Source organism: Parus major, chromosome Z, assembly GCF_001522545.3.
Source record: "Parus major isolate Abel chromosome Z, Parus_major1.1, whole genome shotgun sequence".
NCBI lineage: Eukaryota > Metazoa > Chordata > Aves > Passeriformes > Paridae > Parus > Parus major.
Window position 1 is genome coordinate 16079072 of NC_031799.1, and position 16845 is coordinate 16095916.

Consider the following 16845-nt stretch of genomic DNA (forward strand, 5'->3'; position numbering starts at 1 on the left):
AGAAAGAAAGAAAGAAAGAAAGAAAGAAAGAAAGAAAGAAAGAAAGGAAAAGAAAGAGAGAGAGAGAGAAAGAACCTCCAAAACATCAGAAGAACGTAATTTACATTGTAAGGAGGGAATATTCTATGTTACAGGTTCACTAAAATGTGACATTCAGGGTAGCAGCTTCCTCAAACACATGCAAGAGCCACTACTTATCGCTAAGCATATGATTTGTTTCCCTCAGTAACGAAGGAACTTAACAGGAGGGAGTCCTGTAATGTGACTAACATGCAATTTATAAATAAATTAGAGGGAAAACCCACACCAAAATCCAAATTACAACACAATCACATCACTTATTCTTAAAGAAAAAATACTATTCGATCAAACATAGTCTTGAATTACTTTGTAACAGAAAAAAAACCCCAAACCTCTCCTTACGGAAAAATGACAGAGGATGCTGCAATTAAAACCCCCAACTATTTAGCATTACTACAGAACAGGTTTACTCAACTAACTATAATTTTAAAGACCTTCATTTTTATATTTTAAATTTTTTTTATTTTTATTTTTTTTTATCAGCAGTCAAAGGAACAGTGTGCCCATATTAACACTGTTAATTATTTGTCTCAGTGCTAACAGTACCCCTTGGAGATGGAAGGAAGATTTTGAGTTATGTGCAGTTTAATATGCACCAGTTTAACATGCATCTAAACCAGTACATACAAGTACACACTCCTGTAAATATATTATGCAAAGCACAGAGCTGCAAATCTTCCTTTCAGCTATGAATACTTTAATTTACATCTTCATTCACAGTGGTGGTTTGAGACTACCTTCAATTCCCTCCTTTTCAGTACTTTCAGGATAGCAGGACATAGCATTACAAAAAAAAAAAAAAAATAAATAAATCACTGAAAGAAATTTACATGTGTCAAATTTGTTACTTGTCAGACTTGCAACAACTCTCCATCGAGAGCACAATGAATGTCACAGAGCTCTTGCTTCTACACAGTCTAGTCTGCAAATGAAAGCTCTTGTTAGCCTCAAAACGCATCACAGGTCTGGAAAAGTTACAGTCTCAAATAGAGGGAAAACCTTTTTTTCTTTCCTCCCCATCACAAGCAGTTAACTTGGGGTCATGAAAGAATGCAGTCTGCAAACAGCTTTTCTACCACTTCAAATATATCATCCACTCACCTACGTACTCTGAAGGTATTATAGTAAATTAAAGCATTATGTAGATCATTCCTCTACTGATACTAAACAGATCATTTCTAATAATCATAAAGGTGAAAAAACACCAAGGACTCTGCCACAAAATCTTTTTGTGTATAACACTGGGTGTTATGTGTGGGGGAGTAAGAAAGAAGGGAAGGGAAAAAGAAATGTCTTATCCATTCTTGCAAAATCTGTAAATATACTCTAGTCTCTCACACCAAGAAAACCTCTGGAAAATAAATGTTTCTAAAACTATGTAGGGTTTATACCTTCACATCATATCCTTACACGTAAAAATGATGCATTTTCATGAGTAATCAAGAAGATGCCTGAAACCTTATAAATCTTAACATGTTCAAGAGATGTGGCTGCTCCTTATCTGTCTTGGGCAGGTTTCCCAATATTCCACCCTTAAATAAATCCCATATACAGACTTGCTGTTGTTGTTGTTTATGGATGCTAATTGTGATGCAGGGAGCACGGTGCCTGTGGCAATTACAGGCCACATAGCTTTCTCATTCTTGCCTGGGAAAGTGGCCTGGGAATTCATAGGGAGGAATTAAAACAATCCTCAGAGATAGAAAGCAGCCTTGCAGGTGCTGTCAGTTCCTTTTTTCCTTGCAAGACAAAGTGGAGGGGTAGTGAACCCCACTGATCAATGATGGTGATGTGTTAGTTTACTAACCAATAAGAGTTTTCTTTTCTGTACTTTCACGTATCGGTCTATAAAAAAGATCTGCGGTAATAAACCGAGAGAAACTTCTCCAGTTCAGAATCCATGAGAGAGTCTGTGTCATTCTTCTCGCCATTCCCAATAGAGTGACAGTTGTTGTTGTTGTGGTGCTAGCTCCCTTTTATTACAAACAAATTTATAAATCCTATGATACCTGCTATGAATGGAATTTGTCCCATCCGACACATTCACACAGAGATAAAAGCACTTCCACGGGTGTAATGTCAGTCATCATTCCAAGGCTACTTTGTATGGCTACTGTGACAATACAGAAGCTAAACCAAAATCTGCATCTTCAGAAGTCCCAGGACTTCTGCTTCCTAGGGTCTAAGACCAAGTGATCACAGCCTACTTTCTCTAGGCTTTCAGGCAGTGCCCTCCTGCAATGCACAAAACATGGCAGCAGGAGACTGGCACTTATTCTCCAGAAAAAGGAATATTTTGAGATTGCCAAATCAGCTATATTCACTGCAGCAATCCAAATACGGTATGAAAAAACAGCATAGAAGAAAAAAAGAAGACAAAAAATGTCAAAGAAGACAAAAAGAGGAAAAAAATTTCTGCTTGCATTCAAAACATACAAAATCTGAAATGCATATAAGTTTATGGCACTTAATTTTATTTTTCTTATCAAACCAAAGTTTATAGAAACCATCTCTGTCATCTCTTGTCTGCCTTCCAGGCTTCCCCAGTGAGATTAATCTGGAAATCAAGCCTTTAGTATTTTCCTTATTAGCTAACTTAAGTGCTGATTCCAACTTTGAATCTCCATCTTACTCTGATATTAAATCTGTTGGAACAACATTTGGGTTTCAAGCACTTGGAAGTTTTAAAAACATTATACTTGCCTGCAGAAAGTCAGTTTGAACTACTTGGGTGTGTGTATTATACTAACATGTTAAAATAAAACTTGCAATTTGAAACAAGTATCTCCTGTTCTAGTCAAGAACATAAAATTCATTATAAAGTTAATTTTAAGAATTTACAAATAAATTTAAAACAAAGAGAAGGATATGTGTGCCCTGCAATATGCTTTAACATCTATTTAAGCCCGATACCTGAAGATTTAATAGTTTGCAGCAGGTGGCACAGCCAGCGATTCTTCACCCCTTTCTCTTCTTCTTTAACTAGTTTGGGGTTGTTTGTTTTTTAAATTCACAAACACACAGTATGCCCTCTAGGGCTAGCAAAGACTGGCTGCCAACAAGACAATCTGCATCTATGTCCTTCTCCCACATCTGCTAGAGGACTGAGACAGCCAGGGCTCAGAAGCAGAGGCACAATTCCACAGTAAGACTGCTGCCAGCACCCAGCAAGGGTCAAATGTACCCTCCCCTGAGCTGCAGTCACAGCTTTGATAACTGTGAAGCTTAACCTCAAATAAAGCTCAAAACAATCTTTCTCTATGGCACTTCAAACTAGTAGTAGGCAGTAGTATAAAAGAAGCAGCAATTCTACCACAGCTGTGTATTTCTGTTTAGCCTTTGTGTTAATTGGTCTATTGGTCTACAGAAGTTTAAAGCTTTAGCTGGTCTAGAATCTAAGAGCAAACTTTTTTTTTTGGGGGGGGAAGGGAAGGGAAGGGAAGGGAAGGGAAGGGAAGGGGGTGGATTTTTTCTTTTTTTTTTTGGGGGGGGGGGGGAGGGGCAGGGAATAGGGGATGTTCCTAAAATATTAGTATCATTTCTGATGCTTAACTAAGCTGCTATACTCCATTCTTGGATTCTGCCTGAGGAAAATGGCACTGCAAGCCCAAGAGGAGGCAGAGACTTTTAAGCAAACCAAATGTTCTGCTTTTCTCTCCACTAAATATCTCACAAACAAAAAAAAAAACAAAAAAACCAGTCCTCACCCACAAAAAGCTTAACTAGGAAATTCTGTATTTTGCTTATCCTATTTACACAGCTGTGATAGGCATTGCTTGCATGGTTCCTACTTGGAGTGAGACAAACTGCAGGTTGTCTGTTCACACTGGAGAAACCTAATTGTAGCAAAAGCACAGTATTTCCAAAGAGCAGTGGTAAAATCACTATGCTGAATTAGAGCTTCCTCAGACTCACATTAAAAAGGTCCATAAGCAGGTGTAAATGATCTTTCTTATTTATAAAATGAAGAAACTATGAGACAGAGCCTGTGTTTAGGCACCTTTAGAACAGCAGACTGAGAATGATTGATATCAAACAGATCTAACTTTTATGCTTTTGGAAGTGTGTGACTTACTGTGTGGACAGCTCAAAAGGGTCATCTAAAAATTTCATCTGCTAAGACATTCTGTAAACTGTTCAATGCAGCTATGTTGCAGATGGCATTGCATGTACTCCACAACCAGATTTTGTAGAGGTGTCAAGTGCCTTTTATTCAAGTACAGTATGGAGATTTTATTGCTTTGTGTTAGCTCATCCCTGTGTAGATGACTTAGGTTGGCATTTACTTGTGGGATCAGTTTTCTGATGACTAACTTGATGAAATGTTAGCTGCTCCTTTTTTGCTAGAAGGGTGTTCAATATTCTACCTCCACAGAGCAAAGAAAGAGAGGAAATTCCCAAAAATATTTAGATTTTAAATTGTAATTAATAGAATAATGTTATTTTCTCCCACATCTGTAATTCTTTTCACCAGGCAGATACTACCTGAAAATTGTTGCTGTCTTCTCCAGAATTTCATATTTTCCATTCAACTTGGACTCCACAACAGCATGACTTCTCCTCCTACTCTCCTTTCTGATGCTCTTTACTTCCAAATTAAGGCAAAATACGCATGCTTTGTTTAACCAAACCTATTTAAAGCTATTTGTTCTCAAGCTGTCACCTAGACAATTAATTTGGCTGGCCTAAGAATGTGAATTTATGACTTTGGTAATCAAGCTTAAGAAGTAACAGCAGTAGGGAGGCAAGTTCTCATCTCTTTTCCTGGGCAGGCTCAACCAACTGGAGACAAGAGCATTCTTGATATTAACCACTCCACTCTTGCTAAGCACTTAACAGATTTTTGTCCTAAGTTAATTTTCCAAAATGACTATACAATGTGTAGTCTCTAGGTTTTAGAAAATGGATTTAGGGTGTATCATAAAACCTAACACAAACATATTGACAATATATTTTAATAAATAAAAGATGGAACATTATTAAACCCCATAAAATGCTGCTAGTATTTTTAAACTTTTTAAGAAGAAGAGCTGCTCACATCCAGAATCATTCTTTTAAATTTGACCTGGGTCATTATTTGGCATCTCACTTGTAGTTTTTAACCCTGCCTTTACAAGACACCAAATGAAATTATTAAATAACTTATTCTAAAAAGACAACTGGAAATTCTTAGTTGATTACCAGGATGGACCTTAAATCTTGATACAGGCCTGAATGAATATTTAAACCACAACTGCATATTCTGTTTTGACAGCATTACAACTGCAAATAACTGAAAAACACAGGAAATAAATGGTGCTTTCAGCCTTTGTGTCTCCAGGTTGAAATTTGTTAGAACAAAAGAAAAAGCATTCTATTGCCTTTACACCTCGATTAGCTATCTTAAGAACCAACCTCAGCGTTCAGCATCCCAGACTTTTTTCAGCCAAACACTGTAGAATCTTCTGAACAACAAACATTATCATCTGTCTGATTTCCACAGTCTTCTCCCACTCTTCTCTATGTTCATCACACACAGTGTCATCCTTAGCTCCCACAAAAAATTACTGCACCATAAGAGGAAATCACCACAGCTGTAGTTTCTTTCCATACCATTACTCAGCGGAGTCTCATAGTAAAGGCAGATATTTCCAACTGTCCTGGAACATTCTGAAAGAATGTGGACTAGGGCATGGCACGTGTCCATGTTAATTTAAATTATACATATTATCTTATAGACCAAATTTTTGAGGGGGGGAAAACAGTAAGTTTTTTAGCTTCTTGGGGATAAGGAAGGAATTACTGGTATAGCAAAATAGCAACTTAGAGACCAGGCAGTTCAACTTTGTCATCAAATAAAGCAAGACTGTCTTTTCAAGTAATTCAAGAAAACCCAATGTTAGATTTGAAAGCTCTCAGGATCAAATTCCAGGTTTTGAAACAAAACATTTACCATTTATCAAATTGGATAAACCCTTTATTTTCTGTTAGGACTGCAATTTCCTGTCTTAGGAAACAAAAACAATTTAAAAAACCCAGAAATTTGGTTCAATTTTTAATATTCTAGAATCATGCACTTCAAAGAAAAACTTCTTCAAAGAGAGCACAACAAACTTTGCTCCCTGTCCCTAAATCTTAAAAGAGGATGAAGAGATAATCAGTCCTTGAACAGATTAAAGAAGAGAGACTATGTTCTACATATTTTGCCTGAAAATTTACAGTCCCTGTAGAAACAAAGAAATAAAACCTGGCTTCATTATCATCTTTGGAGACAACCAGCACAGTAAAAACTAGCACCATCTTTGACCTCAAGGAAGAATACTTCTTCAACGAAACAGAAACATAGCTACATAGTCAGCATCTGTTTCACATAAATGCTTGGCTGCTGAATTTAAGAACCTTAACCAGTATAACTTCTCCTGTGTTTTAAATAGTGGCTGTTAATATGTTACTGTATGATAACATATGACGATTTTTGTTACTTAAGCCTAAAAAGAAAGCAATAAAAATTTAAATTAAATAGAACTTCACCTTGTAAATAACATGTAACAATAGAAGTGGGTGTTAAGAAAAGATGCCTTCCCTCAAGTTTCCAAGACCTTCACAGTAAAGAGAAATTATTTAACAATAGCATAATAACTGAAGACAAAAGCCAGGAATAAGACAAAAAACTGCAGCAATCAGGCAAAACAAGGGCTTCTCTTCAACATCAGAAGCAGAAATTCCAAAATAAAATGTAACAGTAATGTCTTGGCATGACAAATGTAAAATGTTTTATTTTCATATAGGAGCAGGAGAGAAACCATGCCTAGTCCAGAAATCTCAGGTTTTACCCTCATCAAACAGGAACACGTTTCTCAGCTAAAAGGTTAAATGCTGACTAGAGAATCACAGAATGATTTAGGTTGGAAAAGACCTCTAAGATCATCAAGTACAACCTTTGACCTATCACCACCTTGTAAAGTAGATCATGGCACTAAGTGCCACGTCCAGTTGTTTCTTGAACACCTCCAGGGATGGTGACTCCCTCAGCAGTCATTTCAATGTTTAACAACTGTTTTCACGAAGAAATTCTTCCTGATGTCCAGCCTGAACCTCCCCTAGTGCAGCTTGAGTCCATGTCCTCTCATCCTGTTGCTGGCTGACAGGAAGAAGAGAGTGCCCCCCACCAGGCCACAGCCTCCCTTCGGGCAGCTGTGGAGAGTGATAAGATCACCTCTGACCTTGCTTTTCTCCAGACTAAACACCCCTTCAGCTGAGGAGTTTCCTCAGCTGCTCCTCACAGCACTTGTGCTCCAGACCCTGCCCCAGCTCCCCTGCCCTTCTTTGCACTCACTCCAGCCCCTCAGTGTCTTTCCTGCAGTCAGGGCCCAGAACTGGACACAGCACTCCAGGTGTGACCTCACCAGTGCCCAGGACAGGGGGACAATCCCTGCCCTGCTCCTGCTGGCCACACTATTGCTGAGCCAGGCCAGGATGCCATTGGCCTTCTTGGCCACCTGGGCACAGCCTGGCTCATGTTCAGCTGCTGCCACCAGCACCCCCAGGTCCTTTCCAGCCACTCTGCCCCAGCCTGTGGCACTGCCTGGGGTTGTTGTGACCCAAGGGCAGGAGCCAGCACTGGACCTTGTTGAACCTCACACCATTGGCCTCAGCCCATTGATCCAGCCTGTCCTGATCCCTCTGCAGAGACTTCATCCCTCCTGAAGATCAACACTCCCACCCAAATCAGTGTCATCTGTAAACTGAGAATGCACTTGAACCCCTTGTGTGGAGCATCAATAAAGATATTAAAGAAAACTGGGACCCAAAATGAGTCCTGGGGAACACCACTAGTGACCACTAACTTTTGGAACAAAACCAACTTTTAGAATCTTGCTTTTGCTCTCTTATCTAGACAGTGACAAGGTAATAGAACAAGCATTTTTCTGCGATATTTCATATAAGAAATCAGATTACATATTTTAAATACATGCAAACATGTCTGTATTTTATTTAATTAACTTAGTTTTTAAATACAGACATACAAACACCCATAGTCAAAGGAAAAAGAAAATAAGAAGTGCAGTGACTTCTTGAAATTGTGACAATCCTTCTGTCTTTGAGAAGAGATAATTGGATGAAAACAACAAATCAAGTTTTCTGGATACTTCTCATCATGAGCCAAGACTCTCCACTTAGATAAGATTTCTCGAAACACACATACATGCATAAAAGTCGTATGATCAGAAATGGTTAAGAGACTTTAACAAGTATCTGCTATAGAATACACACATCCAGTTCTTGATTAAAAATTGTATTTACTTACATAAATTATGTATTTGATATAGCTTAGGTAGCAGAACATATAAACTAGACTGGAAATTATTCACCCTATTTTTGAAAAAATCCAAAAAAGTGACATTACAACTAAGTGCACATAATGCACATAACACACTCAAGCAGTATCTATACTATCCCTGAGGAGTGACCCCTTTATGAAAGAAAATTTACTGAGGTTTTTTTGTTTTGGTTTTTTTTTTTTTTAAAATACATGCTCAAACAGGAACATGTATATTTAAATCCATGGACCAGTGAATAAAGAGGAAACAACATGCCTTCCACATGTACTTATCTCAAAACTTTCTTGAAACAAGTTCAGGTAAGAAAACTACCGTGCAATTATATCTCCTGAAACTTTCCTCAAGAACCGAGTCAAATTCTACCGCACGTTATTTAAAAGAGTTACAGGCTTGCTGAAAAATCTAATAAATATCCTCAATATTAATAATAAATAATAAAGAAGACATACAGAAATTCTAGAATATAAAGATGATCTAAGTGGCTTTTAAATTAGAAGAGCATTCAACTTCACAAGAACTCTCATCAGGGGAGTGTTTTCTTCCTTGTCATGAACAATCTCACTTGAGACTCAGAGTCAGAATTGGGAGCCCAATAGCTTGCCTGTATATAGAAACTTTTAAAAAAATCCTACAACCATAAAACAACTATTGCTCCAAAATCCAATAAATCCAACAAGAGAACAGTTCTCAAAGAATATAACTCATTATAAGTTGGCTGCCTTTGCAACACTTTCAGTGGTGCAGTAAATATATTGGTTTTGACAAATGTTCACATAGTTACCTGCGCCAGTTCTCATAAGTGAAAGTTTATACATACAATAAACACAAGGAACATACACTTCCTTGAGCAGCCACATGAGCCATACTAAAATTACAGTCCAGTTTGTATTTCTGTATCATTTAACCACTGCAATCCAAGAACTTACTTAAGGAGACACATCACACATTTTCCACTCCTCCTGCTTTTCACCCTTTGTTTCTGAGGTCAGGATTTGTGAAACTTTTTTCAAGTTTATCAGCTGAGATTTTTAACTCCAGCTGTACCAATCTACCATCTTAAAATTTAAAATAACTACCAATTAAAAACAACTGACAGTTACAATAAGATTTAGACATTGCATGTTTTATAAACAAAGGAATAAATGCCATACCTCCAAGTTCTTTCACGTTCAAAATTGCGTTCTGGAATGGTACTGCTTTGATACTAAAACCTGAAAAGAGAAATAAAGAGCATTTGTAAGCTATTTGTTAAAGGAACCATTTGGAATCAATTGCATATATTCAGAAAAAAAAAACAAAACTTTTTCCATCAAGAACCAGGATTTTGCCTGAGAAATCTGTTTCAATATGTTTAAAAAGTCAGTTTTAAGGGAATGGGAAGGGGGTAGGAGTTGGACAAGTTCCATGGAGAAGGACAAGAATAAATCAGGATAAGGAATGCAATTTTCAATTGTAAGTACCTGGCACACAAAATTTAGCACAAAACTTCCATCCAGACCATCTAACAGAATATCCTTCTATAAAATCATCTTTTACTGCATCTGGAACTAAAGTGGATAATTCAGTAATATGAGGTGATTATTCTGCAAATTTTAGGAGACATTGAGGACAACATGCAATTCAAATCACTGTATTCTTCCATTTAAACTTCATAGGTTTTGGTTGTACTTGGATTATTATTCCTTTCTATAAGTGTTATTAACTGGAAGATCTTTCTACAGACCTTAGTTGGATGTATTAAAATGGTCATAAGCACACTGGAAACATCTATAAATCCTTTAATAGCCTGATTTTTGCTTAAAACTGAAAGAAAAATTAAAAAAAAAAACCAAATTAAAAATCACCACCAAAATGTGATCATCACCCTTAACTGAAAATTCAGATAGACAAGAGAAAGGGAATGTGAAAGGCTGCCAGGCATATCAATGTAGTATACACTAAATTTTTCATGTTCAGTGCATACACATATATAAGTGCACATAACACTTTATATAGGAAAAATTATGTCTGCTCCTTCAGCAAAAAATATCCAGACAGACATTAAATTTATTTCCACCTAGCACAAGCAGTTTCAATGTGATTACATACCTATGAACTGAGTAAAGAAGTTTTGAGAAAATGTGTTTCACTTCACATTTATTAGCTCATCATTTAAAAGAAACAAATTTTCTCCCTAGTTAGACCAATAAGATGGTACAGTACTCCTACTATGGTCAGTGCTAGATGCAATAGAGGAAAGTACAAGAAAATCTGAAGGGAATAATTATCTGATATTTTTGGGACTGCTGTCTTAAAAGAAATCCTAAACTCTTCCAAGAAAGAAATAAAAAATGACTGAGTGGCTTCAATGAAAAAAGCAAAAATATATATTATAGTCTGAAACCTGAGTGGAGAAGTTGTCACTTTGTATTCTTGGATTCTCCACAATATTTTCTGATATGGCACATTTAAGAAGATTAATTATAAGCTGAATAAACTACATATGCATAATTTTGGTTTGCCTGCCTCGTATTCTCCAGAGTTGGTCTGCATTCCTCGAGTTGCCTAATTACATAATGATTTTTATTGCATCTCTCTAGAAAAAGTAAATCAATTTAATTTTTAATTAATGGTGTTTTCATTATTTCCTCTGATAGCTCTATACCTCTATTTATATTGCTGTTACTATTTCTTTCAGGGTCAAAAGTGCTAAAGCATAATTTGTTCTAACCCCAGAGATAAAGCTCAAGAGAAGGATATTTTTATTTTTTTTTTAAATGGCTCATTACTCTGCAATTTCCTTCTAACTTTTTGAGTTAAGTCACCTTCTCACAACCATCAGATCTCTCTAACATTGCCAGTAACACTACTATAGAGGCCACAGGTTAATTATTCACAGGTTAATAAATACACTATGTTCTTGTATCTGTTTTACATTTTACTTACAGTTGTATTAAATAATCTTATGTTCTTGTAAATTAAGAAAACATACACTGAAAAACAGTTAGGGTTGCTAAGGCACAATCATGGAATTCAAGCCCATGAACCGCAGCTACAGTACAAAGCCATGCAACTGTAAACACAAGGTACTTGCACAACACTTAGTATCCATTCCATCAGCAAATCAACCTCAGTAACTGCTGCAGCCACTGAACCAGATTTCTTCAACCTCCGTGACCTAATCTGCCCTCTTTCTGAACTTTCCAGCCAGGTATTCCCTCTTATTACTTCACATGTTTGTTTCTGGCTTTTCTGGTGCTGTTTTGTTCTTTGTTTTTTGTTGGTTGCTTGGTTTTGTTTGGGGTTTTTTTTCAATCAAAACATACTTTTCAGTATTAGGCATTCTGGTTCACCATTAACAACATGCCTATTCAAATTTTTTGGACTTAAGATACCTCTTATCTGTGGTTGTACTGTCTGTTTTATATATCTTCTCAGTACTGCTGAAACCTTCTGCAAATTGATTCTTTGATCACAATCTGCCCTTACTAGATAAACAAGCCTGTTGCTCATCTAAAAAGCTGGGATTATCACCAAAAAAAGTATTTCCATTACATTTATTATTTTGGTTTCTAGCAGATAACACAAGGCAGTGTGGACCAAGTATGTTCAGGAATAAATCCCAATTTTAGTTTCAGAGCATCACTGTCCTATTCTATTTTACAGCAGGTTCTCCTCCTTTCTCTCCAATATATAGTGAGACTGTTTAAAAATCAAAAGTAAAATGAGAAGAAATATTTTAATGTATGTCTACAGTACAGTGCTACTGTATGTTATGGTTCTGCTTCATTAGATCACACTGTTTAGACTTTTAACATATTTCAAACAGTATGTTTTCATGGATATCCCCCAATGTATGAACAAATACTGAAAGAAAGTAATGGTAGCTCCAAAGTGATCCATTAGCTACTTTCAACAGCAAGATAAGTAGGCTGAAGCTCTCTACAGCCTTTGCTATGTGTTTCAGGAGTCATCTTTGGGCAGCATTCCAGCACAATATGGAATAAGGGCAGCGTCCTACCTGTGGTAGACACAATATTCTCCGGGCTTTCGCTGCAGAGCTGAGACAGAAGAGTTGTCTTGCCAGAACCAGAGAGGCCTATGCAAACCAAGTCATACTCGGGTCGTGGTGGTGGCGGTCCCTTGCAGCAAAGGGCTCTAAAACACTGCCAGGGTAGGGCAAAACAAACAAAACAAAAACAAAAGGAAGAGGTTACTTTTCTTTTTTGCAAATGTTTATTCATTTAACCTTCTAAAAAGGAAGTTTATAAACTTAAAGGCACTGGTGAGAAGCAAATTATTATTCCAACTTATTATTTTGACTAAGTAAACAATTAATGGACTAAGACCACCTCAACTAAAATCTAGACCAACTTTATAAGAAAACAAACATACATTTTAACTTTTCACCTAAACCTCAAAAAGCTGGTGTGAGGAATATGACATCCATTTCCCAAATGCTCACAAACTGCACAAAACAGTGCACACCTACTCACACCATGAGACAGGCACGTGCCCTATACAGCTTTGCAGCTGATTATCCACGAGTTTCCTTCCTGGGACAATTTCATGCAATACCATGTGAATATCAGAGCCAATCCTAAGCAGCTGCTGACCAGGTTCTACCTGTTGTCAGAGAAAAGAATCAGAGACCCTTGCTCCACTAATGTCCTTTCTGGGTTTGTTTTGTCATGAATTGTAGCTCATAACAGCAGCTGTTAAAGGGTACAGCGTGCAAGTAAATCAATCAATCAATCTTGCTGGGCATACCTCTAGTAAAAAACAGATAGATCTCTCTCTTCCCCTGGAGAAGTATAAATTAATTGTGATGTAAACAAATAAAAATCTCTTACACAAACTCTACTTCACAGTTCTGCTCACTTAAACAGTTTTGTCAAAGTAGCCAAGTTTATCCAAAAGATTCCTCAGACCCTCATTAAGTTCTTTAGTTCTTTGTTTACATGCAACTTAGAAACTTTTTATGTAAAAACTTAAAAGCATACAATTCCAGGAAACTAGGAAGTCTGTATTTTATGTATAGAGCATAATTGCCCACTAATTTCCAAGGTAGACTTCCGCCACCCCAATATATATAAATATAAAAATAAATACATATACTTTTATATATATTTATATTTATACATATAAAATAACCTTTTCCCCAGTATCTGCCACCTTTATATCAACGGACGACATCTGCTCTAATAGAGAAGGAAAACATGTCTGTGCAATCAGCCCTTTCTCACACATTCTGTTTTTACACAGCCCCAGCTCTTTATTTCCATCTTAACCACAAGTCTGCACTGCACTGATTGCAGGAAAAGAAATCGTCTTTACAACCTTAACCTACTTTGTCTTGACAACTGCCCAGGTTTTCTTGCTGAGGGCTAGTGGAGGAGCAGAGAAACTGCACTGATGTCAGTAAGGCTCTAATACAAGCAGTGGGGTCTGACCCTGTGAGCAAGTCGTCCAGTGAGAATGTGATTATAAAAGGACGGCTCACTCAACGCAGAACTTTAATTGGATTCTTTCAGTATAGATGGTAAGCTATTACACCTGCTGCCAAAACAGTTATCATTCATTTGAAGAAGCAAAAGACAAACTCAGTGAAACCTACAAAACTACTTCAGCACCTTTTAAAAGAGAGAAAGGAAACATTTTAGGAGAAGTAAAAATATGTACAATAATATTTAAGCTGAATAAAGGCAGCAGATTTTAAAAATAATATCTATCAAGATTTTATTTTAAGACAGTTGGCCCTTGTATATCTCCATACCTTAAAGGAATAAACTTGCCTTCTAGCTTTATTTACTGATGTTCTACTTACTGGTTTGTACCTATCTCATAGGTTCAACAAAGCCAAAGCAAACATTCTACTGTGGTACTTAAGTGAGAAAGGCCAACTGAGTTCATTGAACAAGATAAACTCCTTTAAATAGAGCTTCCACTTAATGGATATCAAGCTGAAGGCCACATAAAATCCTTCAGAGCTTGCCAGAGCTCCTGAGGCTGTGTGTCAGACCCTCTACAGACAGTCTTTAAAAGGATTCAATTTGTCTCTGTCATCATGGCATATTTGCAACAACCTCTTGATGTCACTTTGAAAAATATAAAGGAATAGACAAGCTGATGCAATGCTGTACTTCTCTGTCCAGCCACTGTGTTGCTTCTTATGCAACCAGACATGACCCTCAGGCCCTGACAACATCTAATAACATATAGTTCTGTGAAAGATAATTTCTGCTCTTTGCAGAGCATATATGGAGGCTCTGTGGGTGTCAGGAAGGTTTTTTATTGAACTTCAAGATCTCTCTACTGCAAAGTCCTGAAGTCTAACTTAGTCTGGAGAATCTTTATATGCTGTGGATGAAACACAAGATCAAAAATCCAGGTCAGAGTGCATCTCCAAAGCAGCACATGCAGACTCACCACCCTCTCACTTACCTGTTGTTACTAAGCACAGTTAGGTATGAAAATTTCAGACAGACCCCCAGAGGACAGGAACATGGCTCCTTCCAGACCACCCTTCTATTTTATTTGATACGACTCCCCTACCTTTGCTATATTCATGTCTCTGTCCTTCTGCTAGGCTAATTTCCTTCAGTAAATCAGTTTAGTTGTAGTGAAAACAATTTTTTAACATTCTACCTTCAAAAAACTGGTGAAACTTAAGCTATTGTGTATAGCACTTAACAGCAGCTGAGATGAGAAATTCTAGAGCACATTGAAGGGGATGCTTGTAATAACAGATTTAGACTTTATAAACTTGTTTTGCAATCCTCCTTACTCAAGCTCAATGAACATCTTTCCCACTGGAAATATCACTATACAAACACCCTGATCACTCTCTTCCTGTTCTCTCAGCAGCCTAAAGTTACCTGCTTCCTAACAAAGTTAGGGCAAATTAAGTATCCATTATAGAGACTAAACCTTTATTGTCACAACTGTGGCAGCCACATTTAGTAGCTACACAGTATCTGTGGGGAGTAGAAAATTCAGAAGTCACATACCATTCAAACAGAACTGCATCTTTTAGCTTATATACATTTTAATGTAGACAGGAAATGCATCCTGAAATATTTTACAACCATGGACTAGAACTACACATTATTTATGTCATCATGTATTACAGTGCACTCTGGAAACCACAAGACTGCATGAACTGTGTACCAGTAACTAAAGAAATCATTCCAGAATTCCAAAACACAAATATATCAAAAACATTGAGAGAGTTGCTCAATTCACAACTGACTTTCCCAAACCAGCATAGCCCAGTCCATTTAGGCAACCCAAAATGCATTAAAAAGCTTGAATTAACAGGTATAGACCTGGAAGTCTCCTCCATTGATTCCCAAACCTAATTTGCTTGAAGGACAATAAAATCCTGCCTTTTAGGTATTACGAAACAAACTCTAAACCAAACAGTGACTCTTAGAAGAAGTGTCAGAGTGGATAGAGAAGAAAACATTGGACTACTGCAAATACAGGGTCACACAGAACTAGTTGGCACAGTGACTGAAAGGTTGCTCGGGATATAGTCATGTATTCAGACCTCACTACTAGAAACAAAAATGGAACGTTATTTTGAGCCTTCTCATCTTATCAGGGTAAGACCTTACTTAGTATAAAGGAAACGAGGTATCAAATTGTCAGCTTTTGTACTTTTCGAGAATATGACACTCAAAGCTATAGCCACTAGGTGGGGAAAATAGGCATCCAAAGAGAGGCAGGCAGGGAGAGTCAGGAGCTAATTTTTTTAATGAACAAACATATTTTTAACTACTGAAAATAAAACAATAAGATACCTTCAAAAATGTATGCATTTAAGCAGTTTTTGCAAAAAATGATGGATTTATCCAGGAAACTGGGAGTGATAGGTGGTGCAGTCCGCATAAATCTTTGCAATATTCAGCAGCACTGTTACTTTCCTTTTACTTTTCAGTGTGCATGAATGTTGCATATGCATGTAGAATCATTTTGTAAGAGTTAAGGGAAGAAGCTAGCCAGTTCTACTCCTCCTTACACATTTCTAATCCAACCAGATGATTCTGGGCTTTAGGCAGACAAGTATTTATGTTGAAAATCCTAGACAGTGTCCCTTAAAGCCCTATGGAGATTTCTTCTGGGAAAAGCATATTGTATTTATAACAGGGATGGCAAAACACTTCTGATATATGTGCCAATCAGAGATCACAGATTGAAGCTCTGGGCAGCAAATGTCCCTGAATTAGTACTCCCTACAACACACTAAACTGCCTCCAGCTGTTGAGTCTGTCTTTGCCTACTCATTGTACTTCTCGTTTCACTCTCCTTTTTGGGGTGAAATACTCCATTATTTCTGCTTTGTTCTGGACCCATCTCCTGTCTGTTTCTTTTGTTGCCACTATTTAATAGGGACAAACAGAAGCAAGGGATTTCATGCTTAGTTGGTTAAACACACACACTCTCATGGAAAAATACCCTA

At 37.2% G+C, this 16845-nt stretch overlaps 1 protein-coding gene across 3 annotated transcripts in view; it reads right to left on the reverse strand.

Annotated features, from left to right (window-relative positions):
* The window catches only part of ARL15 (ADP ribosylation factor like GTPase 15), a 218233-nt gene that overhangs the window by 135513 nt on the left and 65875 nt on the right, over positions 1 to 16845 (reverse strand). For all 3 annotated transcript variants that reach the window (XM_015652835.2, XM_015652836.1, XM_033520245.1), the window contains exons 4-5: positions 12403 to 12547; positions 9554 to 9613 (exon numbers count right to left, since the gene is read on the reverse strand). In XM_015652835.2, the coding sequence (XP_015508321.1) occupies positions 9554 to 9613; positions 12403 to 12547 (205 nt within the window). The remainder of the gene's footprint in view (positions 1 to 9553; positions 9614 to 12402; positions 12548 to 16845) is intronic.